This window comes from Mustela nigripes, chromosome 16 (assembly GCF_022355385.1).
Source record: "Mustela nigripes isolate SB6536 chromosome 16, MUSNIG.SB6536, whole genome shotgun sequence".
In the NCBI taxonomy this organism is placed as follows: domain Eukaryota; kingdom Metazoa; phylum Chordata; class Mammalia; order Carnivora; family Mustelidae; genus Mustela; species Mustela nigripes.
The window spans coordinates 46237989-46264685 of record NC_081572.1 but is presented as its reverse complement, the minus strand read 5'-3'; the positions used below and the strand labels follow the sequence as shown (position 1 = coordinate 46264685).

Sequence of the window (26697 nt, the reverse complement as noted above, 5' to 3'; positions counted from 1 at the left end):
GTTTATTCAGCCTTCAGCTCATCCATTTCTGATTTGCATCTTTTCCTCAGCCTCTCTTGGAAGGCTACTTACCCTCACCTGGCAATTCCACTACCCCTCCACTGTATCATTCCTAAATCTGTCCTATGGCTACACCTGGACATTGGCTTTCCTGTTGTCTCTTCTTGAAGCCACAGAACTGAGGCCAGGTTGAGATGAGAATGGAAAGAAAACACAGAAGAGTGGGTGGTAGGACAGGAGTGGGAGTGGAGGAACGAAGATATAATATGAGGATATAGGGAGGGACGGGAGATGATGGTGAGCAGAAGGGGTAAGAAGGAAGGATAGAAATTAGGAAAAGGACACAAGGAGAAATTAGGAAAAGGAGATAAGAGAGGGTGGGATAATTGGGAATTATCAAATTGATAATTGAGGTTATCAATTTGATAATTGAGAATTATCAAACAAGATGCCTCAGGAATGTTGAGCTTGAAGATGAGTATGGAGAAAATGAAAAATGAATGATGATGAGATGAGAATAAAATTCATACTATGGAATCAATTCCCATCCCTATGGCAGGCTCCCCCCAAACCCGCTTCCTTCTAACTAGGAAAAAAAAATAAAGTATAAGTTTTGCTGAAGGTATAATAATGAAAAGTGGTCTAGGTGCTCTCTTCTGTTTCCTCTGGCTAGAAACCATACCTGGGAGAAGAGAGAGTTGAGCTGATAAGGGAAAAGGAGGGTGGATGTATGTACTCAGAGTTCATTCCCGACAACCCCACTGGCCCACTCAAGTTGTCAGCCCCCCTGCCTTTGGGGACAGTGCCTGGCAATATAGTCTGAGGTACAGAAATTATGTATGTCTTTTTCCTGATATCTTTCAGTCTCCAGACACCTCAGTGTTAAAGAAAATTAGCTTCTCCCAAAGGGCAAAGTTCTTAAGAGTAAAAATCAGGAATGTGGGCTATATCCACTGCTCTGAGACTTTAGAAATTTCCTTTCTGTGACTGGGCTTGTTCCTACCTACACCATAAAGAACTGGGACAAGGCCATCTCCACAGCTCTTCACATTAAATGACCCTCTATTACAATAGGCTGGATAAAATTTTTCCTAGGGCTGAACCCAGAAAACCTTTTGAGAACATTATCACCACTATTTCCACAACTCCATCTACCCTATGAGCCTTTGACTCTGCCCCCAACTAATCTTATCTATTACCCATCAAAGATCCCCAGACCTTGGTGAGACAGAGCAGGGACTGGACTCTGGTCTTCTCAGCCCTAACTGCAAAATCCAGCATTCCTTGATAGCTGAAACTCTATGCCTCTTGAATAGCATATCTTTTAAGAATGCAGAAGCAGGATGTCTACCAAAGGAGGAACTCAACAACAAAGACTGACACGGATGGGACCAAACCAGTCTGTGCCAAGACCAACACCAGAGCTGACCTTTCCCCAACTTTCTCTCTCATTAAAATACTGAAAATCATGCCTGGGATGGATATTTAACATGCTAATTACACATATGACACATGAAGAAGCATGACCTTCAAGTGTGTCAGTGCCAATAAATCCCCACCTCTCTATGTTTAAAAGACACCCTTTTCCCTCCCCATAGAAAACATTTCTTCTTCGGCTCATGTAATTGCCCCTTCCTTTTCCTCATAAAAAGCCCCTTGGTTTCATCCTGTAAGCAGGGCACTTCTTGGGTGTCTACCAGACTCCATGCTCTCAGAAGTGCAATTCTTTAATCCTAAATCAATGCTCATTTGCCTCTCGCTGTGGCTCTTTATTTTCAGATTGACAATCTTTTCTTATAATTTTATGATTTTATGTCTCGCATTGAGTGGAAAAGATTTTTTCCATCTCCATCAGATTAGATAGGCTAGGTTACACTGTGCTAACAAACATCCTCTAAAATCTTCATGGTTTTCTACAGCAAATGTTAAATTCTCATTTATGTGACCTCAATTATTTGATAGCTCTAGAAAGGTTGCTGTTGTTTTGATTGTTCATCTTCTTTCTTATTTTGAGTATGAGAGTAATGATGTCAGAGAGGAAGCCAGAAAAAACTACAATGTATTTTACCTGATAATTGCATGTAGTGAACACTTACAGTCTTTCTGACTTCTATTTCCTCTTTTCTAACAGCTATTAGTTTCTATTTGGCATCCGGATTGTTCCTGGGAATGATGGTTCTCTGTGGGCATGGGGCCTAATCTAGTTTAATACAATTCTTCACAGTGAGTAAGGAAAGGGTTAAGGTGTAGGCAGGGAGAGGTAGGAGACCCCTGGCTGGGCTCTGAAACTATTCCTGGCAGGCAGAATCTGATAAGCCAGAGTGAACAAGAGATAAAGAAACAGATCACCAGGCCTCTGATGTCAGGGAATATTTTTCTTTGGTGGCTACAGTGTGATCATAGAAAATGGGCAAACCTCAAAGAATTAAGTCATTAAAGGTGTTATCAATGGTTCTTGCTCAAACCAAGATGGCACAAGAATCTCAAGGCCACAAGCTTCCCAGTCAGTTCTACATCCATTCAGTGGCAGCTCTTTTGGGAACCCTCTCACTCTAGAGAGCTTCTTCTTGGCTTTCTGCTTTCACTTTCACTTAATAAACTTTCACTTCACTTCACCCACTTGTGTACGTGAGATTCATTCTTCAACTCTGTGAGACAAGAACCCTGCGATCTAGGGACAATGCTAGCCTTTCACAACTGGGTTTCCATGACAGAATTAAGCCCTATACAAAATTATCAGAGTGATGATGTTCTCAATTCTCCCAAGGCTCCATAGCACATTCTAGATGCACAGGACAGAAGTTAACTTACTGCATAGAATTACCTTAGTTATTAGAACTCAATTCCCTTTAGAACTGGCTGAGAAGAGCCACTCTAAACCTGTTCCTCATAAAGGAAACTTTCAACTGTTAATGTTTGTGGGCCCTGCTCCTGGGTTTTCAGAGAAGATACACTTTTACCAAGGTCAGAATGACTTCACCACACTTCAAAGGGCAAAAGCTCTTTCTGCCCTGAGCACTCATTGTACATCTCCTTCATTAGCAAATAACCTAAAAAGAAATATTTCAGACTTAAGAATAAAAATCCCTCCTGGCCGAGGGTTTTGAAGTGTGTGGGGGGGGTGGGAGGTTGGGATACCAGGTGGTGGGTATTATAGAGGGCACGGATTGCATGGAGCACTGGGTGTGGTGCAAAAATAATGAATACTGTTATGCTGAAAATAAATAAAAAATAAAGAAATAAAAATCCCCCCTGGCATTCTATTCCCACACCTCTGAAGTCTGCAGTCTTGCTCATACTAAAAGCATATGATAAAGCCTGTAATTTTCTGAAATGCTCTTCCTCACGATGATTTGTAACTCTTGGTGTAACAAAAACATATAAGATCCTGTATTAAACATTCCTTCTCCAGAGCACTCCCTTCTTTGTAAAGATTGTGTATCCCAGGCAGCTGTCCTTGCTTGGCCTCAAATAAAATTTAAAACTCTCTTCCTTTTTTTTAGAAATTTTAAAAAGTTTGTTCATTTTGTGTCAACACTCTTGGTCAAGCAAAGAAACATCCTTGCCCTCAGAAGTCTGGGAGGCCTCAAAGAGCTACCAGATGAACTAGGGGGGCAAAATGCAGGAAAACAAGGAACCCCAGAATGACACTGCTGACAGCTGCTCTGCTTTCCCCACAAGCCTGTCTTGATTTCAAGACAGGGGCTGAGAGGCTGGGAGCAGAAGGTGCAGCTGAGAGGCTGAGTTGTGAGGCAAGCGTTAGCAGGCTTATGGAGACAAAAAGTGGAGGCAGAATCCTGTCAGAGGGAAGGAGTTGAAAATTCCAGGTTTTCAACTGGGATTTCCAAAATGTTACATTCTAGAAGTAACACATAATAGGAAATAGGCCAACTCTCATCAAATATGTGCCTGAAACCATAGGGTAGTACTGAATCCTGTATGAATACTATGTTTTTTCCACATACATAGCTAGATAGTAGGTACAGTAAGAGATTAACAACAATAATAAAATAAAACAATGATAACAATGAACTGTAATGTGAATGTGTTCTTTCTCTCTCTTAAAATATCTTAGCTTCTCTTGTGATGTTGTAAGGATGACAAAATGGCTGCCTGAGGGAGAAGATAGAAGGAGATGGATGACATAGGCTCTGTGATGTTGCCTTAGGACACTTTTGACGTTCTGAGGATGTGTCAGGAGATCCGTCTGCTGCCTGACTGTGGTTGACCGCAGATAACCAAAACTACAGTAAACCAAACCACACTTAAGGAGGGACTACTGTATAATCAGAGCTTACGTCCCAGAACTATTAACTAGGTATGGGGAAAATGCCTAAATGTCCCATAGTAATAACAGTTTCCCACAATCTGCCACAGCTCAAAAGGGCAAATTAAGTCCCCTTAACACTCAGGATTTTAAATAAAAGATATTTATTGGGATGAAGAAGACAAAAAAGAGAACAGAGGCACCAGCTGCCATTCCCCCTCCTTCCGCCTCCTGTATCCAAATGTGTATCCCATGTTCTAGATGTCATCCTTCTGGATGGTTGAGGAAGAAGTGATTGTTGTGGAGCAGAACGTGGCTCCTGAGGGACACCACCCTACTCCGAAGGGAGTGATAAACTCCAGGGCCTGCCTTCTAGTGCCTGCTTGTGGACAGAAGAGGGGGAGGCTTTTTTTCTCAGGGACACAGTTTTGGGGAGAGTGACAGGTCAGTAGCTGAGCTCACCAGAAACCCTGCTTCATCTTTGTAGAACTATGTTGCCAACGAAGTATAAAATTGCTTTTGCTTTTACCTGTTGTACTTAAAAGTTCTAGAGCTTCCTCTCCTTCCCACATCCCTCAAGGCTAATAAACACAAACAATACATAAACAGGAACTTGTGACCCCTCTTATTAAAGTATAGGTCATCATGAGCTTTGTGGAGCATGATTCAGGAAATGTATCAAAGGCTCTGAACAATGGAAATATTTGGCTCCATAATTCCATTTCACCAATTTCCCTAAGGAAACAATATCAAAGATGTACATATGGAGACACTATTGCCATGTTGCAAAGAGTAGGAAAACTGAAAGCAACTAAAATATGGAACAAGTGTGTTATATAAGTTCTGCTGTAATCATTAAATGGCACATGAAATACTGTGTAGGCATTAAGTTGTCATGTGGCTGAATATTTGCTAACATAGAAAGGCATTATTAATCGAAAAGGCAAGTTTAAAAACAATTTGAATTCATTCTGAAATAGAGAGGGAGAGCAGAGATCAAAGTTTAGAATTTATACCGGAGTTTTAGAATTTATACCAGAGTTGTCTTTGGGTAACAGACATACAGGTGAGTATTTGGGGGTTATTTTTATTTTAATGTTTCTTTAAGAAATGCACATTGTTAATTTATTAAAAACAATAAAATTTAAAACTCATAACATCCCGAGGTACCTCATTGTCCACAGACTCTATTTGGAGCTCCTCTACAAGGTATTGGAGGCCTTTTGAGATCCCTCCCACCTCCACGTTCAGCTTCATCACTAGCTGCTGCTTGTCTCAGCAGGTACACTCAAGCAGGACATCCCCCTCACCTATCAGACTGTTTCCTGTTCTTTGTCCACCTGTCCCTGCTCAGTAAAAACCACACTGACTATGGGCCAATGACTAGTTCACATAATCACCTAATAGCAATTCATGATGCTATTGTACCCAACGTTCAGATGAGAACACAAGGCCTAATCAGGGATGACCATGACCACACAAGGGATAGGTAGGCCTGGGATGAGAACGCTGGCTGGCTACTGCAGATAGGAAGACTCTACTCCACACCGTGTCCCTCCTTTCTTGCAGTGACCTTACTTTGCCCTGCCCTTTTTCCTGGGTAACTCTTCATGTGGCAGGGTGTTATGTAAGGCTCAGCTCAGCTGTCACCACCCTAAGGAAGCCTTCCCTGAATCCTCCCTCACGAACAAGCCAAGCTAGGCTTTCCTCCTTTGTGCCCTCCAATCCTCCTGCCCAGAGTATAACCATTGCTTTCAGACATTGCATTAAAATACTCTTCTTCATTGTCTATTGTGAGCTTCTGATTCAGATCTGTAACCCAGTTTGAGGCCCTTAAAAGGCACTCAGTCCTTATCAATTACTTAAATTGAACCTCAGATCAATTCAATTCTTCATCTGTCAAACTCTTGTCTGGCTCCATGGATTGATCTGCAAAGGACTGCTCTCTGTTTGGAAATGCCACTGCCCAGTGACTAACCTTCTCATCAGTTGCTATTCAGTGTCTCTTCATTGCATTGTACATGGCTGGTTGAACCTAAGTAGAGACTGAGTCTCACAGTGACCTCCTGCCTTCTACTACCTCCACTGCCACTCCTATTCACGAGCATGTGTTGACAGGCTGGGGAGTTGTGTTTTGAGTGAAGGATGGAGTGGTAGCAAACAGAAGAGACAGTGCAAGTGAGTGAGGAGCCACAGGATGAAGGACAGGATGGACTGACCAGGGTTAAGGTCTTCCCACAGGGAAAAGGAAAGCAGGAGAAAAGCATAGTTAGTATTGTCCTGAGGCCCGAGAGATGAAAACCAGCCCAGAGCAAAGGAGAAAAGTTTGTCTACAAGTCTTTCCTGGATAGCAGGGACTGTGTTCAGAGGGAATGTGGGTTAGCATGAAAACAGTGGGGGCTGTGCCCAGCAGAGCTGGAAATGGGCAACCTCATCCAGTGTCCCTGCCATGGGAGTAGGGCAAGTTGTCTTCTCCAGATGGCTTGTAGGCAGCAGGCCCCTTAGAGAGGGCCAGAACTCAGGACCATGAATTGATGTGTATAGAGAACACCACCTCTTCCACAGGCCATTACTTGGCATATTTTGAAAAGCTGGGATGGTGGTCCTGTGATCAGGAAAGTTGAAAGAATGATCCTGTAAAATTCTAGTATGAGTGTTGGCATTGCCAAGGCTAGCAAGGTCTGGGGGACACTGGTTTACATGGAAGTGTCTTTTCTGCATCACAGATATGTAAGCTTATTCTGAGATGGAGACATGTCCTAATCACTCTTCTGTCTCCCATAGGATAATGCCTTGCACATGGTAGAGGAAATTCCCAGTCTCCACTTCGATAACCAAAATATCTCAAGTCAACCTCTGGAAAACTTTTCCTAGGAGGAGTCTTCTCAGAGCCCCATGCATGTCCTTGTTCCTCAGGCTGTAGATGAAAGGGTTCATCATGGGGGTCACCACAGCATACATCACTGTGGCTACTGAGTCCTTCATGGAGTAGGTTTGGAGGGGCTGCAGATATACCATGCCAAGTGTCCCATAGAAGAGGGAGACCACAGCCAAATGGGAAGCACAGGTGGAGAAGGCTTTGTACTTCCCAGTGGCTGAGGGTATTTGGAGGATGGCTCTGACAATTCGGACATAGGACATGATCATGAATCCTAAAGGGGTGAGGAAAATAAAGCAGCCTGTGGCAATCAGCACTATATGATTGACTTCAGTATTGGAACATGCCAGCCTCAGCAGCACATACATCTCACAGAAGATGTAGTGGATCTTCCGGGAACCACAGAATGTTACCCTGGTCATGAGGAGGGTGTGGGTGAGGCCATAGAAAACAGAAAGTGCCCAACACAAGGTGAGGAGCATAATACAGAGCCCAGGACTCATGACCGTGGTGTAGTGGAGGGGGCGGCAGATGGCCACATAACGGTCATATGCCATTGTGGCCAGGATAAGGTTGTCCAGGGCCACCAAGGAGACTAGGAAGTAGAGCTGTGTCAGACACCCCACATAGGAGATGGCTTTGTTCTGAGACTGGAGGCTCACCAGCATCTTGGGGATTGTATTGGTGACAAAGAAGAGGTCAGTGAAGGAGAGGTTGGCCAGGAAGAAGTACATGGGTGTGTACAGGCGGGGATCAAAGCTGATGGCCAGGATGATGAGCACATTTCCCACCACTGTGACCAGGTACATGGACAGGAACATCCAGAACAGGACCCACTGCTGCTCAGGACTGTCTGAGATCCCCAGGAGCAGAAACTCAGAGACTCCACTATTGTTGACTCCATCCATTTCCTCAACTGTCTGCAACATAGGCACCAATAAATGTTTGTTTATTAAGTGTCCTCAATTGAACATAGACATTCATGTAAGCAAAATTAATTGTTTTCCTAGCATTAAAATACCTGAATAAATTTTATAATTTAAAAATGTTATTATCAAAGTATAATTGATATACAATGTTGTATTAGTTTCAGGTGTACAGTAGTGATTGGGCAATTCTGCACATTCTGCAATGCTTACCAAAGTATATGTAGTCACCATCTGTCAGTATATGATATTATTACAATATTATTGGCTATATTCCCTATGCTGTACCTTTCATCTATGTGGCTTATTATGTAAATGGAAGTTGATATTTCTTAATCTAGGTCCCACCCACATCCCCCCTGGCAACCACCAGGTTGTTCTCTACATTTAAGGGTCTGTTTGATTTTTGTTTGTTTCTCAATGTGGAGTTGGCTTCAGATCCTTTCTCCCCCTTCCTCTGCCCCTCCTGCTTGTACTCTCTCTCTCTCTAAAATATATTAATAAATCTTTTTTTAAAAAAGAAAGAAACAAGAAGTGTTTACAAGAATGTGGAGAAAAGAGAACCCTTCTGAGAATTTAAACTGGTGTAGCCACTGTGGAAAACAGTATGGAGGCTCCTCCAAAAATTAAAAATATAATATTTTAAGTTAAGAACAAACTAATAATAGGCACAAACACATAACATTGAAAATCTTTATGCAACTCTGTTATTCCAGCAATTTCTAATCTGGCATACTCAATATTACAGGAATAATGTCTATGTCTTACTTAAAATTCTATCATCTTATAATACATGAGAAATGTTTAAAGATCTCTATGTGATGATATTAAATAGATTCCTAAAGGATATCTAAAACCAGTGTATGTATTATAAGAAATGGCTATTATACAGTTGGACAAAGGGAGAGAATAAAACAATTGGAAAGGAGAAGGTAAAATTATTTGCTGATAGGATGTTCTATCTGGGGAACCTATGAAAATCAACTGAAATGCCATTAGAAATACAAAGCAGCCTTTGTAAAGTGGTCAGTCACACAAGGGAGAAGACCCCAAACCAAGAATGCTTCCAGTAAGCCATACAGCGCCATGATTCAGACTGGGCTATTAGATGCTGGTATCCGTGTTTGAACTCCGCTAGTTGCTGTGAAACTTCAGGCCAGTCAAAATTTGCTCTCTTCCTGTGAAAAGTGAGTGGTGGCAAAGATAAATTTAAGCAATAAAGTGTTTAACACAAAGAGTTGGCATTTAGTGTGCACTCAATACATATTGCCTATACTACTATAAATAAACATATGTAAACAATCATGGGGTGAAAATACAATGTGAAACAATTCTATTCACATCATCAATACAATATTCGAAGCATTAAGATATTAAGAATCGACCAGGACCTTCCAATTATCCTTTTTTCCATTTAATAATAAGTGGACAGACTTACTCATTTCTAAATAGAAAGATGGAATATTGCAAAGGTGCATATTCTCCTAAATTAATCCGAAGTTCAGTTAGCCTAGTTGAAGTCAAAATCATAACAAGATTTTTAGGAAACAAAGACTATTCTAAATTTTATATGAAAATAAACCAGGAAAATTCTCGAAAAAGTGTAAGAATGGGACTCTTTGTCTACCAACTATAAAGGATTCTGAACCAGTGTGGTAATGGTGCTTGAGTGAAGAGTAGAGTTTTAGAAGCAGAGCCAAATCAGGCAGGACTGAGTGGATTATTAGGGTAGTACTTTAAAATGACAGGTTGCATATAAAAGGTTGCATTATTCAATAAATGGTATTGGGATAACAGTCTATTTAGGGGAAAACATTAGATCAACAACATTTTTAAAATATTTAAGATTAAAACAGCTTATTGTGTCTTTCTTTCCTTTGGAAAATCTACCATACATGGAATGAAAACTTTGAAAATTAAAAATGAGAGAATATAACTAGACTGGATTTAATTCACCATTTTCTACATTTCAATGTCTTTTTAGTTGAGACATGAAGGACAAAAAGCAGTCAGTCTTATGAAGCCCTAAGCAAAGTCCTCTGCAGGTAGAGATGTGTGTGCAAAGGCCCTGAGGAAAGGTTTGCCATGTTTATGTAATGAATAAGGACCAGTGTGGTTGAATGAGAAGGGTATGGGTGAGATGTGAGGTCATGCATGTCAGCAGGGTCCTGAGCAGTCAATCTTGTTAAGGTTTTAAAACTTTATTCTATAAGTGCAATTAGGAAGCCTTAAAGGATTTTAAGTAAAAAAGGATGTGTGTGTGTGTGTGTGTATCTAAACATATATATATTTAGCAATTATCTTTTTTGTATTTTATGACAGTATTTTAATAATCGGATATGGGTGTGACATTTTTGAACTGAAGCTTTTTTAGTGCCTATTCACTGACATTAAACCATACTTTTCTTATTTATGAGAAATATTGGGCCCTATCTTCTTATTGTATGAGCCAATCTTTTTCCTTTTTATCATCGCATCTGTGTTAACTTCTGTCTTAAACTTGTATTCACTTAGTGTTAACTTCTATTTGAAATTTGTTGAAATGTCTTCCCTACACTTAAATATAAATTTTTAAAGATATTCTGTGGATTTTTTCCAAATAAAATTACCTTTTTACTATATTGCAATCTATTAAATATCAACAAAAAATTCATTATGAAAAATTCAAGCAATACAAGAAAAATGTAAACAAAAGTGAAAACTACCCCACATTCTGTTAACATTTGGTGAATTCTTTTGGTTTTGTTTTTTCACTAAATCATTTTTATTCACTCAACAACATCCTGGAGAACATTCTCTAAATCAATATTTTCATCCTTTTTAATGGTTGCATACTATTGCATTTTATGATTATATTATACACATTTTTATAAATATTCTACAGATGGATATTTAGATTTTTTTCCTTGTTTTCCCCATTACAAAAATACACCAGTGAATACTTTTGTACATTTATTTTGGACATTAGCAAAAGAAATTTATTTCCTTGCAGTTCTAATGGCTGGAGGTCTGTGATTAAGGTGTCAGCAGGTGTGGCTTTACGAGAGAAGGTTCTTTTATTTCTTTTGTTCTTTCTTTCTTTTTTTTTTTTTTTGACATATTTTTAGTTATAGTAAAAAAGACACATACTTTTCGTTTTCATACATATTGCCAGTGTCCTAGGCTCATTCATTCTTTGCCAATCTCATTTGTGAAACATGGTTTAATTTTCACAGCTTTCATTACAGGTAAATCAAGAGAAAGAAATTTTTAAATTAACTCAATACCTCAAGGAAATATCAAAATGGACTTTTTGGAGCTAAATCACAAGAGAAAATTATCTCTTAAAGAAGGAAAGACAAGGGTCATAAATTAAACTGGCAGTTATTGAAGATACTTGAGATCTGGGAACTTCCTGCTTTTATGTGAGAAATCACTGTGATCATGCTGGGCACTGACGCAAATACCAGACCGTTTATACTCAGTTTTCCCATTTTTTTGTAAATTTAATTTTATATTTCCTGAAAGTCATAGAAGTATGCTCTAAAGCACATTTTCATATACACAAACACATACATACACAATTACTCTTGAAAAATATTTTCTCCACATTACTGGGTATTTTCCACACAGACCAAAAGGAGAAAAATGTACACTCAATAATGTCATTTTGTGACTTTGGAAACAAACAAACAAAAAGGACATGCTTTTGATCAAGCAATTTTTAGTTCTAGAAATTTATCTTAGGAAAGATGTTATTAGGCAAAATGTAAAAAATGTATATATGTTTATCAGAGCCTTGTTAATAATAGTTAAAAGAAACTTAGCTTAAAAAATTACAGAATAGGCAAATCCATAGAGACATTAAATCGACTGGTGGTTGCCAGGAGCTGTGGGAAGGGCAAAATGGAAGTGACTGTTAATGGGCCAAGACTTCTGTTGGGAGTCACAAAAATGTCCTAAAATTTGATTATTGTGACAGTTGTCAATTCTGTGAGTATATTCAAACCACTGAGTTGTATACTTTAAATGAGCCAATTTTAATGGTATTGACTTAAATCTCAATAAAGTGGTTCTAGGGTGCCTGGGTGGCTCAGTGGGTTAAGCCTCTGCCTTCAGCTCAGGTCATGATCTCAGGGTCCTGGGATGGTGTCCAACTTCAGGCTCTCTGCTCGTCAGGGAGCCTGCTTCCTCCTCTCTCTCTGCCTGCCTCTCTGCCTACTTGTGATGTCTCTCTGTCAAATAAATAAATAAAATCTTTTTAAAAATTAAATTAAATAAAAAATAAAGCTGTTCTAAAAAATTGCATAACCCATTAAATCAGAGATTAGAAAGACCATAAGTGATGTTAAAATTTTTCTAATCTGTATGTGGAAAGATGTTTATAATAACTGCTTAATTAAAATTCTAGTTTACTCTTACACAATAAACTAGAAAATGTGCGGTTTACCCTGACTTGAGCTAGTGATGCCGGGCCCTGTGTTGTGACTATGAGGAGGAGGAACTGGGAAGTTATGGCAAGGGCTCGCTGTGTCTCAGCCCCCTCCCCAGCCATCCGGGTGCCTGGTGCCTGGACTCAGGGCCCTCTGGTACTCCTCCCCACTGGAACAAGGCTCGGAGGCAGGTAACAAGGCTGGGGAAAGCCAGACCACGTTCAGGAACATTGGCCCATCTGCTTTCTTGCCCTCAAGGCCAGTGTTCCCCACATCTTAGTGTGCATCAGAATCACCTGTGACGCAGATTTTAGAAAAAGATGTTCAGGTCTTTTTAAGATGATTCAATGGCTCTGCACTGAGGACGAAGTCTTTTTTAGAAGTCACCTGGTGATTCTCACTGTGCAGTAATGCTATTCTGAGTCTGTAAGACTCAATGGGTTCTGAACACTTGTGTGGTCAGATGCCCTTAGAGACACAAACCCTTCTGCAGTGAAGGCAGAGAGTATAAGGGTGGTATGGAAACGTGTTCCAAACTTAATGTTGGAAAAGTGTCCTTTGGTACCTCCTGTGTTGCTCCCTATTTGCAGGACTGTAAGGAGGCTTATCCCATCAGGGAACCCCTTCCTGCTGGTTTGAGAATCATGTGCAACAGAGCACATGAAATCACTTTGAAAACTGGAGAGTGCCAGAAAGATTGGAGGGATTGTTATTTACCTTTAAATACTAAAGGGTTAGAGGCACCTGGATGGCTCAGTTAAGCATCTGCCTTCAGCTAAGGTCATGATTTCAGGGTCCTGGGATCAAGCCCCACATCGGGCTCCCTGCTCAGCGGGGAGTTTGCTTCTCCCTCTCCCACTCCCCCTGCTTGTGTTCCCTCTTTTGCTGTGTCTCTCTCTGCCAAATAAATAAATAAAATCTTTTTTAAAAAAATGCTAGAGGGTTAGATTATATGAAGAACTTTCAAAGAATGTGAGTATGTTTGTGTGACTGAGAAAATGCAGGAGAGAAGAGATCAGAAAAGGGAGGAAGAAAGAGAGAGGCTATGACGTCCAAACCCTACTCACTGCTCTGTGCTGGTCTTAGAGCTCACTCTGTTCTGTTGCCTCCACTTCTCTCTTCCATTCAACGAAAATTCAGAGTCAGGACATAAAGTATCTTAAGTAAGACTGTGGGACTTGGGGCTGGAACAGTGTAAAGGTGAAAAGCAGGCAAGCTGGTACCTGGATCTTTGATCCCTTAGCAGAGGAGACAAACTGTAAGTCTGTGGGCACCCCCGTGAGGCTGGGGGGCCCAAGAGGTGCTGCCTGAGCCCCAAGTTCAGAAAGGAAGTGGCTGAGTCAGAACTGTTTTCAGGCCTATTTGTTAATTTTGGGGAGGCCTCAGGGAAGCAATCCCAAGGCAGCTGCTTCTGACAAACATGGGTAATCACTCCAGTGAACAAGGATCTTGGGAAATGAGTCTTGTTTACAAGGAGTAAGCCAGATTCTCCTTCCCTCTTCTCTCACTTTATTATTTCCCCCGTTGTCTCCCTCCCTCCCTCTTTTAGGTGGATAAGATGAATTTGGATGTCCCAAGCCACAGATCCCTTCAGCCTATCTTCTCTCTGACCAAATTCCTAGCACCACTGACTCAGAGATGAAAGAATTCCAGATTCATACAAGCCTATCTACCCCCTCCACACCCTCTAAATAGAGGAACTGGAATTTTAACATCCCTGTCCAGAGAACACTTTGTCTTGTCTTTGTATCTCCACTTTGATGGCGAGCTCACTACCTTAAAACAAATTTCAAGAAAAGTGCTTCCAGTCTCATAGTAGGTAGTTGTAAAACAAATGTCTCCATTTGCAGTCCTTATCTGGGACAGAGACACAGACCCACTGCTGGAGGAGAGGATGAATGATCCAGATTGTATCTGGTTCCACTACTCAGTGGGCCATGGGTAATTTATTGAATTGTTCTAAGCCTCAGTTTCCCCACTTTTCAAATCTAAGAATAACAAAGCCTCCGCTTGTCAAACTATGAGGTGGTCACAGGTGTCTCGGTGCCTCCACCCAGCCACCCCAGGGAGTCAGTTTGTATAATTGGCCTTTCTCCTGCTGCTGAAATCTCTGCACTCCATCTTTACAAGCTGGATCCCCTTCTGGAAGCAGCACGGACACCTTCCCCACCTCTCATCAAAAACAACCTCAGTTACACTCATGCCTGGGATTCTACCTTCCTTCCTTCTTGCTTTATTCCTGTATTATTTATTGATGGCAGGTATTGGGTTAGGTACTGGGGAAATCATTAGGAACAGGAAGGACACAGGTGCCTCCCCTCATGGAGCTTACAGACCAATACAGGAGAGATCTTCTAAAAGCAGACACCCAGGAAAGAAAGCAATCACAACGATGAGTGTCCCAAGGAAGCAGTCATCTGAAATAGGGACCAACTGGGGGAGGAATGGGCATCTTCTCATTGGCTGGTCAGGGAACATCTCCCTGAGAGACATTCAAGCCAAGACCAGAGGCTGAGAGTGTTCCAGCTCCTCAGGGAGTCAGGGAAAGAGCTTTCCAGAGAGAGGGAACAGCATCTGCAAAAGCACAAAAATATGTGTTCAAGGACTGAGAGAAAGCCAGTGCTCTGTCAGCAAATCCATGAATGGCACAGGTTGGGGGGTAGGGAGGTACACAGGAGCAAATGAAGCCAAGGAGTCATTCTTGCTTTTAGTCTAACTGCAACAAGAAGTCAGCAAAGCATTTTCAGCTGGTAGAGTGGGCTGGTTGGATTTAGGTTGAATGGGTAACTCTGGCTGCCATGAGGATAAAAGGTTAGAGGCAGACAGGAACAGCAGTGGCCCAGGCAAGTAGGGGGAGCTGGACTACACTGGGATGGTAGTGGGAGAGAGAGGAAAAGAGATAATCTAGCTACCTTTGGAGATGAAATCATGAAGCTCAATAGTGGACTGGGCCCTAGAGATATTAAAAAAAGGGTAATAAACTCTGGGCACCTGGGTGGCTCAGTTGGTTGAGCATCCCACTCTTTCTTTCTGCTCAGGTCATGATCCCAGGCTCCTGGGATCAAGCCCCACACCAGGCTCCCAGCTCAGCAGAGAACTTCTCTCTCTGCTTCTGCCCGTCCTTCCCCAACCTCCCCACCCCCAATTTGCTTGCTTGCTCGCTCTCTCTCTCTTGGTCTCTCTGTCTCTCTCAAAAAATAAATAGAAAAGAAAAAAGAATAAGAAAGGGTAAAATCAAGGATGATCTCTTATTTCTGACTTGGAGGACCTGAGGAAGGAGCATAATGAATTAACATAGGGAAGAGTTTGAACTTCTGAGAGGTAGGCAGGGGAGATGGCAAGTGTCACGCCCTCCCTGCCTGCAGAGATGACGCAACACCAACACACACACAGGTCGATGCACAAGCTCTTGTTTATTCCCTGGTTGATCTTTTTCCTCCCCTTGCGGGGAAGTTTCCTTGCCTTATATAGGGCATAACAGCCAATCACGGAGGTGTTCACGTGAACAGGAGGTATCTGGGGCTCATAGGCAGTGGTGGCATACGGTGCTCATGTGACGAGCATGAGGTCACGTGTGGCCAGGGCAGATGTTTTTAAGGCTGTTCCTACTGCTCCGGCGCCATCTTAGGGGTGCGACCGGCGCCATCTTGGGGGCGTGACCCCGACAGTTCCCCCTTCTTTATTTATTTGTATGGATAAGGGACCATGCCTGTCTTAGGTTGGGACGATCAACTTGCGCCCTTACCCGTCATCAAATACTGCAGAGCATGCTGCAGCTTCTGTCTTAGGTTGGTACGCTGTTATCGTCCTCATTACCCGTCATTGACTACCGGTCCAGCGTGCTAAGCCATACTTGGGGTGAGCTACCATGCTCTATGGCTACCAAGGCTTGATGTACAGCCTGCCGGTCTCTAGCTAATGTGCGTTGGAGGGCCTTTATCCAATGCAGCGCCAGGAGGAGGACAAAGAGCACAATACAGCCGAGTGCAATAGTCCCAAACCAGGATTTCCCAAAAGCCACCACTGCCTGCATAATTTGTAGGAATTGGGAGGCCATGAGAGGGTTGACTCTCGTGGCACTGATCTGCAGAATCTCCATCCGGAGGGAGGCTGTTGTGGAATTTGGCTGACCAGGTGCCGTTGAGCATCTGAGATAATTCTCAGGAGAGGTTCGCTGCTTGGGGGAGATTAGGATACAAGTTAGATGTGATGCATATGCCCAATAAGGGCTGGATACAACTGGTAGAGAGAATTTGCGACATTAGGTTCATTTGTTCCTGGAGGAGATCTACCCTTTGATTGGTTAGCAAAGTCAAGTACAGAATACCTAAGATGGTAGAAGAAGTAAAAAGGCATAGAGATGTTGGGTAGTCCCTCAGTTCTGGATACTGCTTAGCAGCGCAATATCAAATGAGCAATGACAGACAGCAACTATCCTAATCTAGGTCAGTACAACAGCCAAAATACTTTGTAAACTCTTTCTCTGGTTCTTTCTGGAGATCAAATCAACACTCTTCTGATTAAACAGCATGTGAGGAGCTTAAGAGCAACTGAAGTGTTTAACAATATTTACTTATCTAACATCTTTTACCAAAAAATTGTACTAAAAATAATACTAATCATAACTCATAACTGAGAAAAATACTAACATGAACTGGTACTAACATAAACTGCAAAGGCCAAGAACAGAAATTAGGAGTTGTGTGATACTGAATAGTATATGTGAACTGAAGACTCTGCTGCCTTGTATAGCACCAAGTATGCTTTCCTTTGATAAACCCAAACTTAGGCACAAGAACTCAGTGTTAACAGGATTTCACCTTTTCTTACTATGTTTTATTTGTATTTGTACCTAATTTTTACTGAAACTTAATTTATTGAAATTTAATTTTTAAAAGATACTATTTAGAAAATGGTCTTACCCAGAGAAAATTATAGTGACACATATTTTAGATATTACATTATTATGTTTAATTTAAATATTAGATTAAAAGTCTATAGTATCACATATACCAATTATTTAAGCTGTCTTTCCATTTGAGATGAAAGGCTTATACTAAGCTATACTCCTCTACTTCCCTGTGACTAAGAGCTGGATTGCGAGATATATACCTACAAGAAGTGGCAATCTGTAGCTATGAAGAGTTCTGTGTAAGTGTGTAAAGTTAAGGGACCTATAAAAGGATTGAACTCCCATCCTTAGCCACATTAGCACCATGCTCTGACTAAGTTAACTGGTTCAAAGTGTTAGATAAGACAGTGATAACTAAAGAAATAGGAACAAAGAAAGGTTCTATTTCATCATCTTAAGGTTTCACAGAGATGACGCAGGTTTACTACTCAAATTCCCACCTCCTGAAAAACAACTTCTTAAATAACTCTCAAGAGGGGTTCTGTTAGCTTTCAAAAGTGCCTGCAAGGGGCTCTCCATTCGGAGTCTATAAATTTCTGACCCCATTATCTTTACCTTTACAGTCGCGATCCACGAACATATAGCTGCTGTCCCTTTGTGGTTGCTCTTCAGCAAACTTCTAACCTCTCCTTTGTGGTCGTCCTAGGGATGAACCTGCAATATGACGAGGGGGAAAAGGTACTCATGTATTGCCTTCTCTCACCTTCTCCCTAAAATGCTAAGTTTAAAAAGCTGCACAACTTCTATTCCATGAAATCTTCCTGTTAGAACTACCACTTCTAAAAATCAAGTAAACAAAATGGAAACATTGTATTTCACTCTGACAAAACTGTTCAATGTGAGATCAATGCACATAAAATTAAAAAGTTAAATATACCTCAATATTATCAGTAAATCAGAACATATCTCAACCAGTATCATAATTTCTACCTTCACTGTATCTTTGCTATTTTAAAATATACTCACAGTTCCCGGGTGCCAGCACCAAATGTCGTGCCCTCCCTGCCTGCAGAGATGACACAACACCAACACACACACAGGTCGATGCACAAGCTCTTGTTTATTCCCTGGTCGATCTTTTTCCTCCCCTTGAGGGGAAGTTTCCTTGCCTTATATAGGGCATAACAGCCAATCACAGAGGTGTTCACGTGAACAGGAGGTATCTGGGGCTCAGAGGCAGTGGTGGCATACGGTGCTCATGTGACGAGCACGAGGTTACGTGTGACCAGGGCAGATGTTTTTTAGGCTGTCCATACTGCCTTGGACGCCATCTTAGGGGTGCGACCGGCGTCATCTTGGGGGCGTGACCCCGACAGGCAAGAAGATGTTTAGGTATAAGACCTCTTAGATGGTGGCATGGATTTGATATGGCATAAATATAGAAGATACCTCGAGCCATAGGGACATATAATTTGACCTTATAATTCTACTGCTATGAATACATGTCCTAATAAATCATCCAAAATGAAATCAACTTTATAAAAAAAAATCCATCACAATATTATTTATACTTTTTAAAATAAAAACAGCTTAAATGCCCATCAGTTAGGAAATGCTTAAGCCTATGATGCCACCTATAACAGGTGAAATATTATGCAGCATGTTTTATGGGCAAGGGAAATTTCTTATGCAATAAGATGACAAAAGGAAAACTCTTTCTACATGCACACAAAAAATATTAGAAGTAAATATACCATATGTTACAAGCAGTCATCCCTGGGTGATGGGATTAGAGGTGATGTTTACTTATGTCTGTTTCCCACTGGACCAAGACCTTGGCCTTCTTTGGGTAAGAATCATTCATTCCAGAGAGACAAGATGGCGGGGAAGTAGGACGAGGCGCCGTTTCAACCTGTACGCTAAGGTGAGCTGATTACCTACCAAAGAACTCCAATCACCCATTAAATAAGCCTGAGATCAGAATTATACACGTCTGGATCTATATGGGGGCAGAGGATGTCAGTGGGCAGTCTTTTTGTCTGTTTTTGTTTGTATACATCATAAATCTTACCTTGGGGCTCATTTGGGCTGAGCCTTCTCTTTTATTTTTCTTTTTTTCCTGTCTCTCTCTCTCTCTCTTTTCTCTTTTTTTTTCTTTTTCTTTTCTTTTTTCTTTTGTTTGGGTGGGGACTCCTGATTGCTCAGAAGTGTTCCAGGGTGCCCCTTGACTGCACCATGGTCGATATATACAGCTACATCCATTCAGCCATCTCTCACCAAAATGACTAGGAGGAGGAATGCCCAACAGAAGAAAAATACAGAGGATAGGCCTTCTGTAACAGAGCTAATGGCTATCAACATAGATAATATGTTGGAAAGGGAATTTAGGCTAACAATTATCCAGGCAATACCTAGGTTGGAGAAAGCCATGGATGACAAAAGGAATTGATTAGGACAGAACTAAAAGCCACCAGGGATGATGTTCACAATGTTAGGGCAGAACTGAAAGCCACCAGGGATAATGTTCACAATGCTCTCAATGAGTTCCAATCTAATCTAAGTTTTCTCAAAGCTAGGGTAACTGAGACAGAAGATATAATTAGTGATCTGGAGGACAGATAGAGAGAAAGGCTCAGGAGGAAGCCTGGAACAAACAGCTTAGAAACCATGAAAACAGAATCAGGGAAATAAATGATGCCATGAAACATTCCAACTTAAGAATTATCAAAATCCCTGAAGGGCAGGAGAAAGAAAGAAGTCTAGAAGATATAGTGGAACAAGATCTCCATGAAAATTTCCCCAATCTCATGAATGGAACCAGTGTTCATGTACTAGAGGCAGGATGGTCTCACCCCAACATTACAGATTCTCAGAAGTCCTTGAGACACTTAATAGAAAGAATGAAGAATTAGAATTGTAGGCAGGCCCTCTTGAAGGCAGCTAGGACAAAGAAGCTCCTTACATACAGAGGAAAGCCCATCAGAATAACATCAGACCTGACCACAGAAACCTGGCAAGCCAGAAAGGGCTGGCAAGATATATTCAGGGCATTAAATGAGAAGAACATGCAGCCAAGAATACTTTATCCAGCAAGACTGACATTCAAAATGGATGGAGAGATAAAAAGTTTCCAAGACCGGCAAGGCTTAAAAGACTATGCGACCAGAAAACCAACACAGCAGGAAATATTAAGGGGGGTTCTATAAAAGATAAAAATCCTAAAAATATCATCGAACAGACATATAGAGACCATCTAGAGAAAGAAAGACTTCAAAGGTAACATGATGTCAATAAAAACGTCACTCTCAATGTGAATGGCCTAAATGCGCCTATAAAATGACACAAGGTTGCAGATTGGATAAAATGACAGGATCCATTTCGAACCTAAGGATACACCCATACTGAAAGTGAAGTGATGGAGAAACATCTTTCATGCCAATGAGCCTCAAAAGAAGGCTGGGGTACCGATTCTCATATCAGATAAATTAGATTTTAAACTAAAGACTGTAATCAGAGATACAGAAGGACACTACATAATTCTTAAAGGGACTATCCACCAAGATGATCTAACAATTGTAAATATCTATGCCCCCAATATGGGAGCAACCAATTACATAAGAAAACTATTAATCAAGATAAAGGGTCATATCGATATAAATACATTAATAGTAGGAGATCTTAACATGCCACTCGCAGTAATAGACAGATCATTGACAGAAAATCAATAAAGAAACAAGAGCATTGAATGACACATTGGACCAGATGGACCTCATGGATATATACAGAACATTCCACCCTAAAACAACAGAATACTCATTCTTCTCAAGTGCCCATGGAACCTTCTCCAGAATAGACCACATACTGGGTCACAAATCAGGACTCAACCAATATCAAAAGACTGAGATGATTCCCTGCATATTCTCAGATCACAATGCTTTGAAACTGGAACTCAATCAAAAGGAAAAGTTCCAAAGGAACTCAAACACCTAGAAGCTAAAGACCACCTTGCTTAAGAATGCTTGGATCAACCAGGAGATCAAAGAAGAACTGAAACAATTCATGGAAACCAATGAGAATGAAGACACTTCAGTCCAAAACCTATGAGATACAGCAAAGGCGGTCCTCAGGGGGAAATACATAGCCACCCAAGCCTCCCTCAAAAAAAAATTGAAAAATCCGGAATACACCAGCTGTCTCTACACCTTAAAAAGCTGGAGAACCAACAACAAATCAAACCAACTCCACAAATAAGAAGGTAAATCATCAAGATTGGAGCTGAGATCAATGAGGCAGAAACCAGAGATACAGTAGAACGTATCAATGAAACTAGAAGCTGGTTTTTTTGAAAGAATCAATAAGATCGATAAACCATTGGCCACACTAATCCAAAAGAAAAAAGAGAAATCCCAAATTCATAAAATTATGAATGAAAAGGGAGAGATCACAACTAACAACAAGGAAGTAGAAACAATCATCAGAAGTTATTATCAACAGTTATATGCCAATAAGCTAAGCAACCTAGATGAAAGGGATGCATTCCTGGAAAATTATAAACTCCCAAAATTGAACCAGGAAGAAACTGACAACCTGAATAGACCGATATCTAGTAATGAGATTGAAGCAATGATCAAAAACTTCCCCAAAAACAAGAGCCCAGGACCTGATGGACTCCCTGGGGAATTCTACCAAACTTTCAAAGAAGAAATAACACCTATTCTCCTGAAGCTGTTTCAAAAAATTGAAGCAGAAGGAAAACTTCCAGACTCTCTCTATGAAGCCAGCATTACCCTGATCCCCAAACCAGGCAAAGAACCCACCAAAAAGGAGAATTTCAGACCAATATCACTGATGAATATGGATGCCAAGATTCTCAACAAGATCCTAGCAAACAGGATCCAACAGCACATTAAAAAGATTATCCACCATAACCAGGTGGGATTCATCCCTGGGCTACAAGGATGGTTCAACATTCGCAAATCGATCAATGTGATACAACAAATCAATAAGAGAAGAGAGAAGAACCACATGGTCCTCTCAATCGGTGCAGAAAAAGCATTTGACAAAATCCAGCACCCGTTCCTGATTAAACCCTTCAAAGTATAGAGAAAAAGAGAACATTCCTGAACTTCATCAAATCTGTGAAAGACCCACAGCAAATATCATCCTCAATGGGAAAAAGCTTGCAGCCTTCCCGTTGAGATCAGGAACATGACAAGGATGCCCACTTTCACCACTCTTGTTAACATAGTATTAGAAGTCCTAGCAACAGCAATCAGACAACAAAGAGAAATAAAAAGTATCCAAATTGGCAATGAAGAAGTCAAAGTCTCTCTCTTCGCAGATGACATGATACTTTATATGGAAAACTCAAAAGACTCTACCCCCAAACTACTAGAACTCATACAGCAATTCAATAACGTGGCAGGATACAAAGTCAATGAACAGAAATCAGTGGCTTTCTTATACACTAACATCGATAATACAGAAAGGGAAATTAGAGAATCAATTCCATTTACTATAGCACCAAGAACCATAAGATACCTGGGAATAAACCTAACCAAAGAGGTAAAGGATCTGTACTCGAGGAATTACAGAACACTCATGAACGAAATTGAAGAAAACACAAAAAGATGAAAGACTATTCCATACTCTTAGATCAAAAGAATAAACATTTTTAAAATGTCTATTCTGCCTAGAACAATCTATACTTTTAATGCCACCCTGATCAAAATTCCACTGGTATTTTTCAAAGATCTGGAGGAAATAATCCTAAAATTTGTATGGAATCAGAAGAGACCCCGAATTGCTAAGGAAATGTTAAAAAAACAAAATAAAACTGGCGGCATCGTGTTACCTGATTTCAAGCTTTACTACAAAGCTGTGATCACCAAGACAGCATGGTACTGGAATAAAAACAGACACATAGACCAGTGGAACAGAGTAGAGAGCCCAGATATGGACCCTCAACTCTATGGTCAAATAATCTTTGACAAAACAGGAAAAAATATACAGTGGAAAAAAGACAGTCTCTTCAATAAATGATGCTCAGAAAACTGGACAGCTATATATAAAAGAATGAAACTCGACTATTTTCTTACACCATACACAAAGATAAACTCGAAATGGATAAAAGACCTCATCAGGAATCCATCAGAACCTTAGAGGAGAACATAGGCATTAACCACTTCGATATCAGCCACAGCAACTTCTTTCAAGATATGTCTCCAAAGGCAAAGGAAACAAAAGCGACAACGAACTTTTGGGACTTCATCAAAATCAAAAGCTTCTGCACAGCAAAGGAAACAATCAACCAAACAAAGAGGCAACCCACAGAATGGGAGAAGATATTTGCAAATGACAGTACAGACAAAAGGTTGATTTCCAGGATCTATAAAGAACTTCTCAAACTCAACACACACAAAACAGAGAATCATATCAAAAAATGGGCAGAAGATATGAACAGACACTTTTCCAATGAAGACATACAAATGGCTATCAGACACATGAAAAAATGTTCATCATCACTAGCCATCAGGGAGATTCAAATTAAAACCACATTGAGATGCCACCTTACACCAGTTAGAATGGCCAAAATTAGCAAGACAGGAAACAATGTGTGTTGGAGAGGATGTGGAGAAAGGGGAACCCTCTTCCACTGTTGGTGGGAATGCAAGTTGGTGCAGCCACTTTGGAGAACAGTGTGGAGATTCCTCAAGGAATTAAAAATAGAGCTGCCCTATGCCCCTGCCATTGCACTCCTGGGTATTTACCCCAAAGATACAGATGTCGTGAAAAGAAGGGCCATCTGTACCCCAATGTTTATAGCAGCAATGGCCACGGTTGCCAAACTGTGGAAAGAACCAAGATGCACTTCAATTGACGAATGGATAAGGAAGATGTGGTCCATATACACTATGGAGTATTATGCCTCCATCAGAAAGGATGAATACCCAACTTTTGTAGCAAGATGGATGGGACTGGAAAAGATTATGCTGAGTGAAATAAGTTAAGCAGAGAGAGTCAATTATCATATGGTTTCACTTATTTGAGGAGCATAACAAATAACATGGAGGACATGGGGCGATGGAGAGGAGAAGGGAGTTGACGGAAATTGGAAGGAGAGGTGTACCATGAGAGACTATGGAGTCTGAAAAACAACCTGAGGTTTTTGAAGGGGTTGGGAGGGGCAGGAGGTTGGGGGAGCCAGGTGGTGGGTATTAAGGAGGGCACGGATTTCAGGGAGCTCTGGGTGTGGTGCAAAAACAATGAATACTGTTACGCTGAAAAGAAATTTAAAAAAAAATCATTCATTCCTCTAAAAATCCCCAGGGCCCAGTCCAAGACATGGGGCTAGAGGATGTTACTCGACTTTGTCTATTGGGAGATTACTTGGTTAAGGCTCCATCCAGCAATATTTGTCTCCCTACATACCCCTCAGTTCAGATGTTAATTACTAAGAAACTACTAGGGCCCACAGAAGCTTGTTCCACAAATTTAGGTTTGGAAGTTTCTTTAACAGCGTCTGAGAAGGTGTCTCTGAAACCCCTCAGAGCAGCTTGACATTGGGTAAAACGGACACACACTCCTTCTGAAACACGCTTTCTGGTTCCAGGACTTTAACTCTCCCAAAGCTACACAGAGAAACAAAGGAACCACTGTAACAAATTCTTTGAACACGAATGCACAAATACATCCGCAGAGTATGCCGTATGCTTCCATGAGCACTTAAAGGAGAACATCAAGGCCCTTGCCCTCAGTCGAGCATTCAGGCAATTGCTTTTAATCCACAGACATTTGCTGATACGTAGTAGGCATTTCTCTCTGCCCTGGGCACTGAGGCACAGAACCATAGCACACTAGTGGAAGTTAAGTATTCAGTCTCCTGGGACCAGGATATAAACTTGTGCAAAGAGGAAATAACAAGACAACCCAGCCTGGATTCTCTTGGAGCCCAGAGACAGGACCCGCTCCATGGACACCCCCAGGGGAACGAGGAACCTGCAAGGTTGCATCAGGAGCGTCCCTCCAGAATCCTCAGGGTTGCATCTGTTTCCTCACTAATGAGACTCCAGGGAATTTCTCCTTCCTCTGGCCTTCAGGTTCTGACTCCAATGCTGAAGTCAGTCATGAGGGAAGGTCTCTGCAACACAGTGAAGTCCACATAGTAAGTAAAAGGTTGAATTATTTGAATGTCTCTCTGAAAAGCTGGTCCTGGAGACCCTCAGAACAGCAAGTTACTACAACTCTCTGAAGCAAAGAGAGGCACCATCTTTGTTTGCTCTTTCACATCCCAAACCGGGCTCTTCAGAAGGAAACTGAAGAGTGGTGGGGAAGTGTATGTTTGCTGTAGTCTTGATTTTTGTTTCCTTTGAGTCCAGAGTTGAGTAAATTTTAGACCCTCAGTTCATAGCCCATTATCACCACTATTCCTTTCCAGGTGTGTCTCTGGCTTTATTGACTTTTATAGGCTCCAATCTCCACTCACTCCCTCTTCCCCCACATAGACAACCACTTCAGTATACCCATGTAAACCGGAAGAATACGTGTCTTTGCATGTCAGTGTATTTTATATACATAAATAGTATTGTACTATAGATCCCATCATGTCTCTTATTTTTGCACTATTTTTTATGATTCATTTTCCTTGTTCAGCAGACACCAACTCCCTGCTACTCCTACCTCTTTCCAATCCATTTTCTTGTACACCAGAGTAATTTTCTTAAAGCTTAACTTTGCTCCTATCACTTTCTTGCTTAACTCATTTCAAGAATTTCCTATCACAAATAGAAAAAAAATGTGGGGTGCCTGGGTGTCTCAGTTGGTTAAGAGTCTGACTTCTGCTCAGGCCATGATCCCAGAGTCCTGGGATTGAGCCCTACACCGAGCCTTGCATCAAGCCCCACACTGGGCTCCATGTTCAGCAGGGATTCTGCTTGAGACTTTCTTTCCCTCTGCCCTCCCTCCCCCCATTCTCTCTCTCTCTGTCTCTCAAATAAATAAAATCTTTAAGAAAAAAGAAAAAAGTAAGTAATATAATATATATTACACATATGTATATATGTAGATATAGATATAAAAATATAAGTCCCTACCTAGTCTCACTCCTACATATATCTGCAACCTCAAACACTATCATTCTCTTCCTATTGTTCCCAGAACTTCAGCCATGTTGATTTTCTCTCAGTTCTTTGAATTCACAGAGCTATTTCATCTCAGGGTTTTTGCCTTTGTTTTCCTTCTGCCTGAACACTCTTCCCTCAACTCTTTGAATGGCTTTCTCTTTCTCAGCCTTTGAGCTTTAGCTGTATAAGTCAATACAACCATTTTGGAGAGTCTTTAGCAATACATTATTGTTATCTTGG

General features: G+C 41.0%; 1 protein-coding gene across 1 annotated transcript; it reads right to left on the bottom strand.

Moving 5' to 3' along the window:
* Positions 1-7111: 7111 nt before the first annotated feature.
* Positions 7112-8092, bottom strand: LOC132003743 (olfactory receptor 1D2). The gene has a single exon (XM_059379466.1). It carries the CDS (start codon positions 8072-8074, stop codon positions 7112-7114), a length of 963 nt encoding a protein of 320 aa, XP_059235449.1. The 5' UTR covers positions 8075-8092.
* Between the last annotated feature and the right edge of the window lie 18605 nt (positions 8093-26697).

Coding starts and splice junctions, on each gene's coding strand:
- LOC132003743 (XM_059379466.1), bottom strand. CDS start 8,074: ATGTTGCAGACAGTTGAGGAAATGGATGGAGTCAACAATAGTGGAGTC.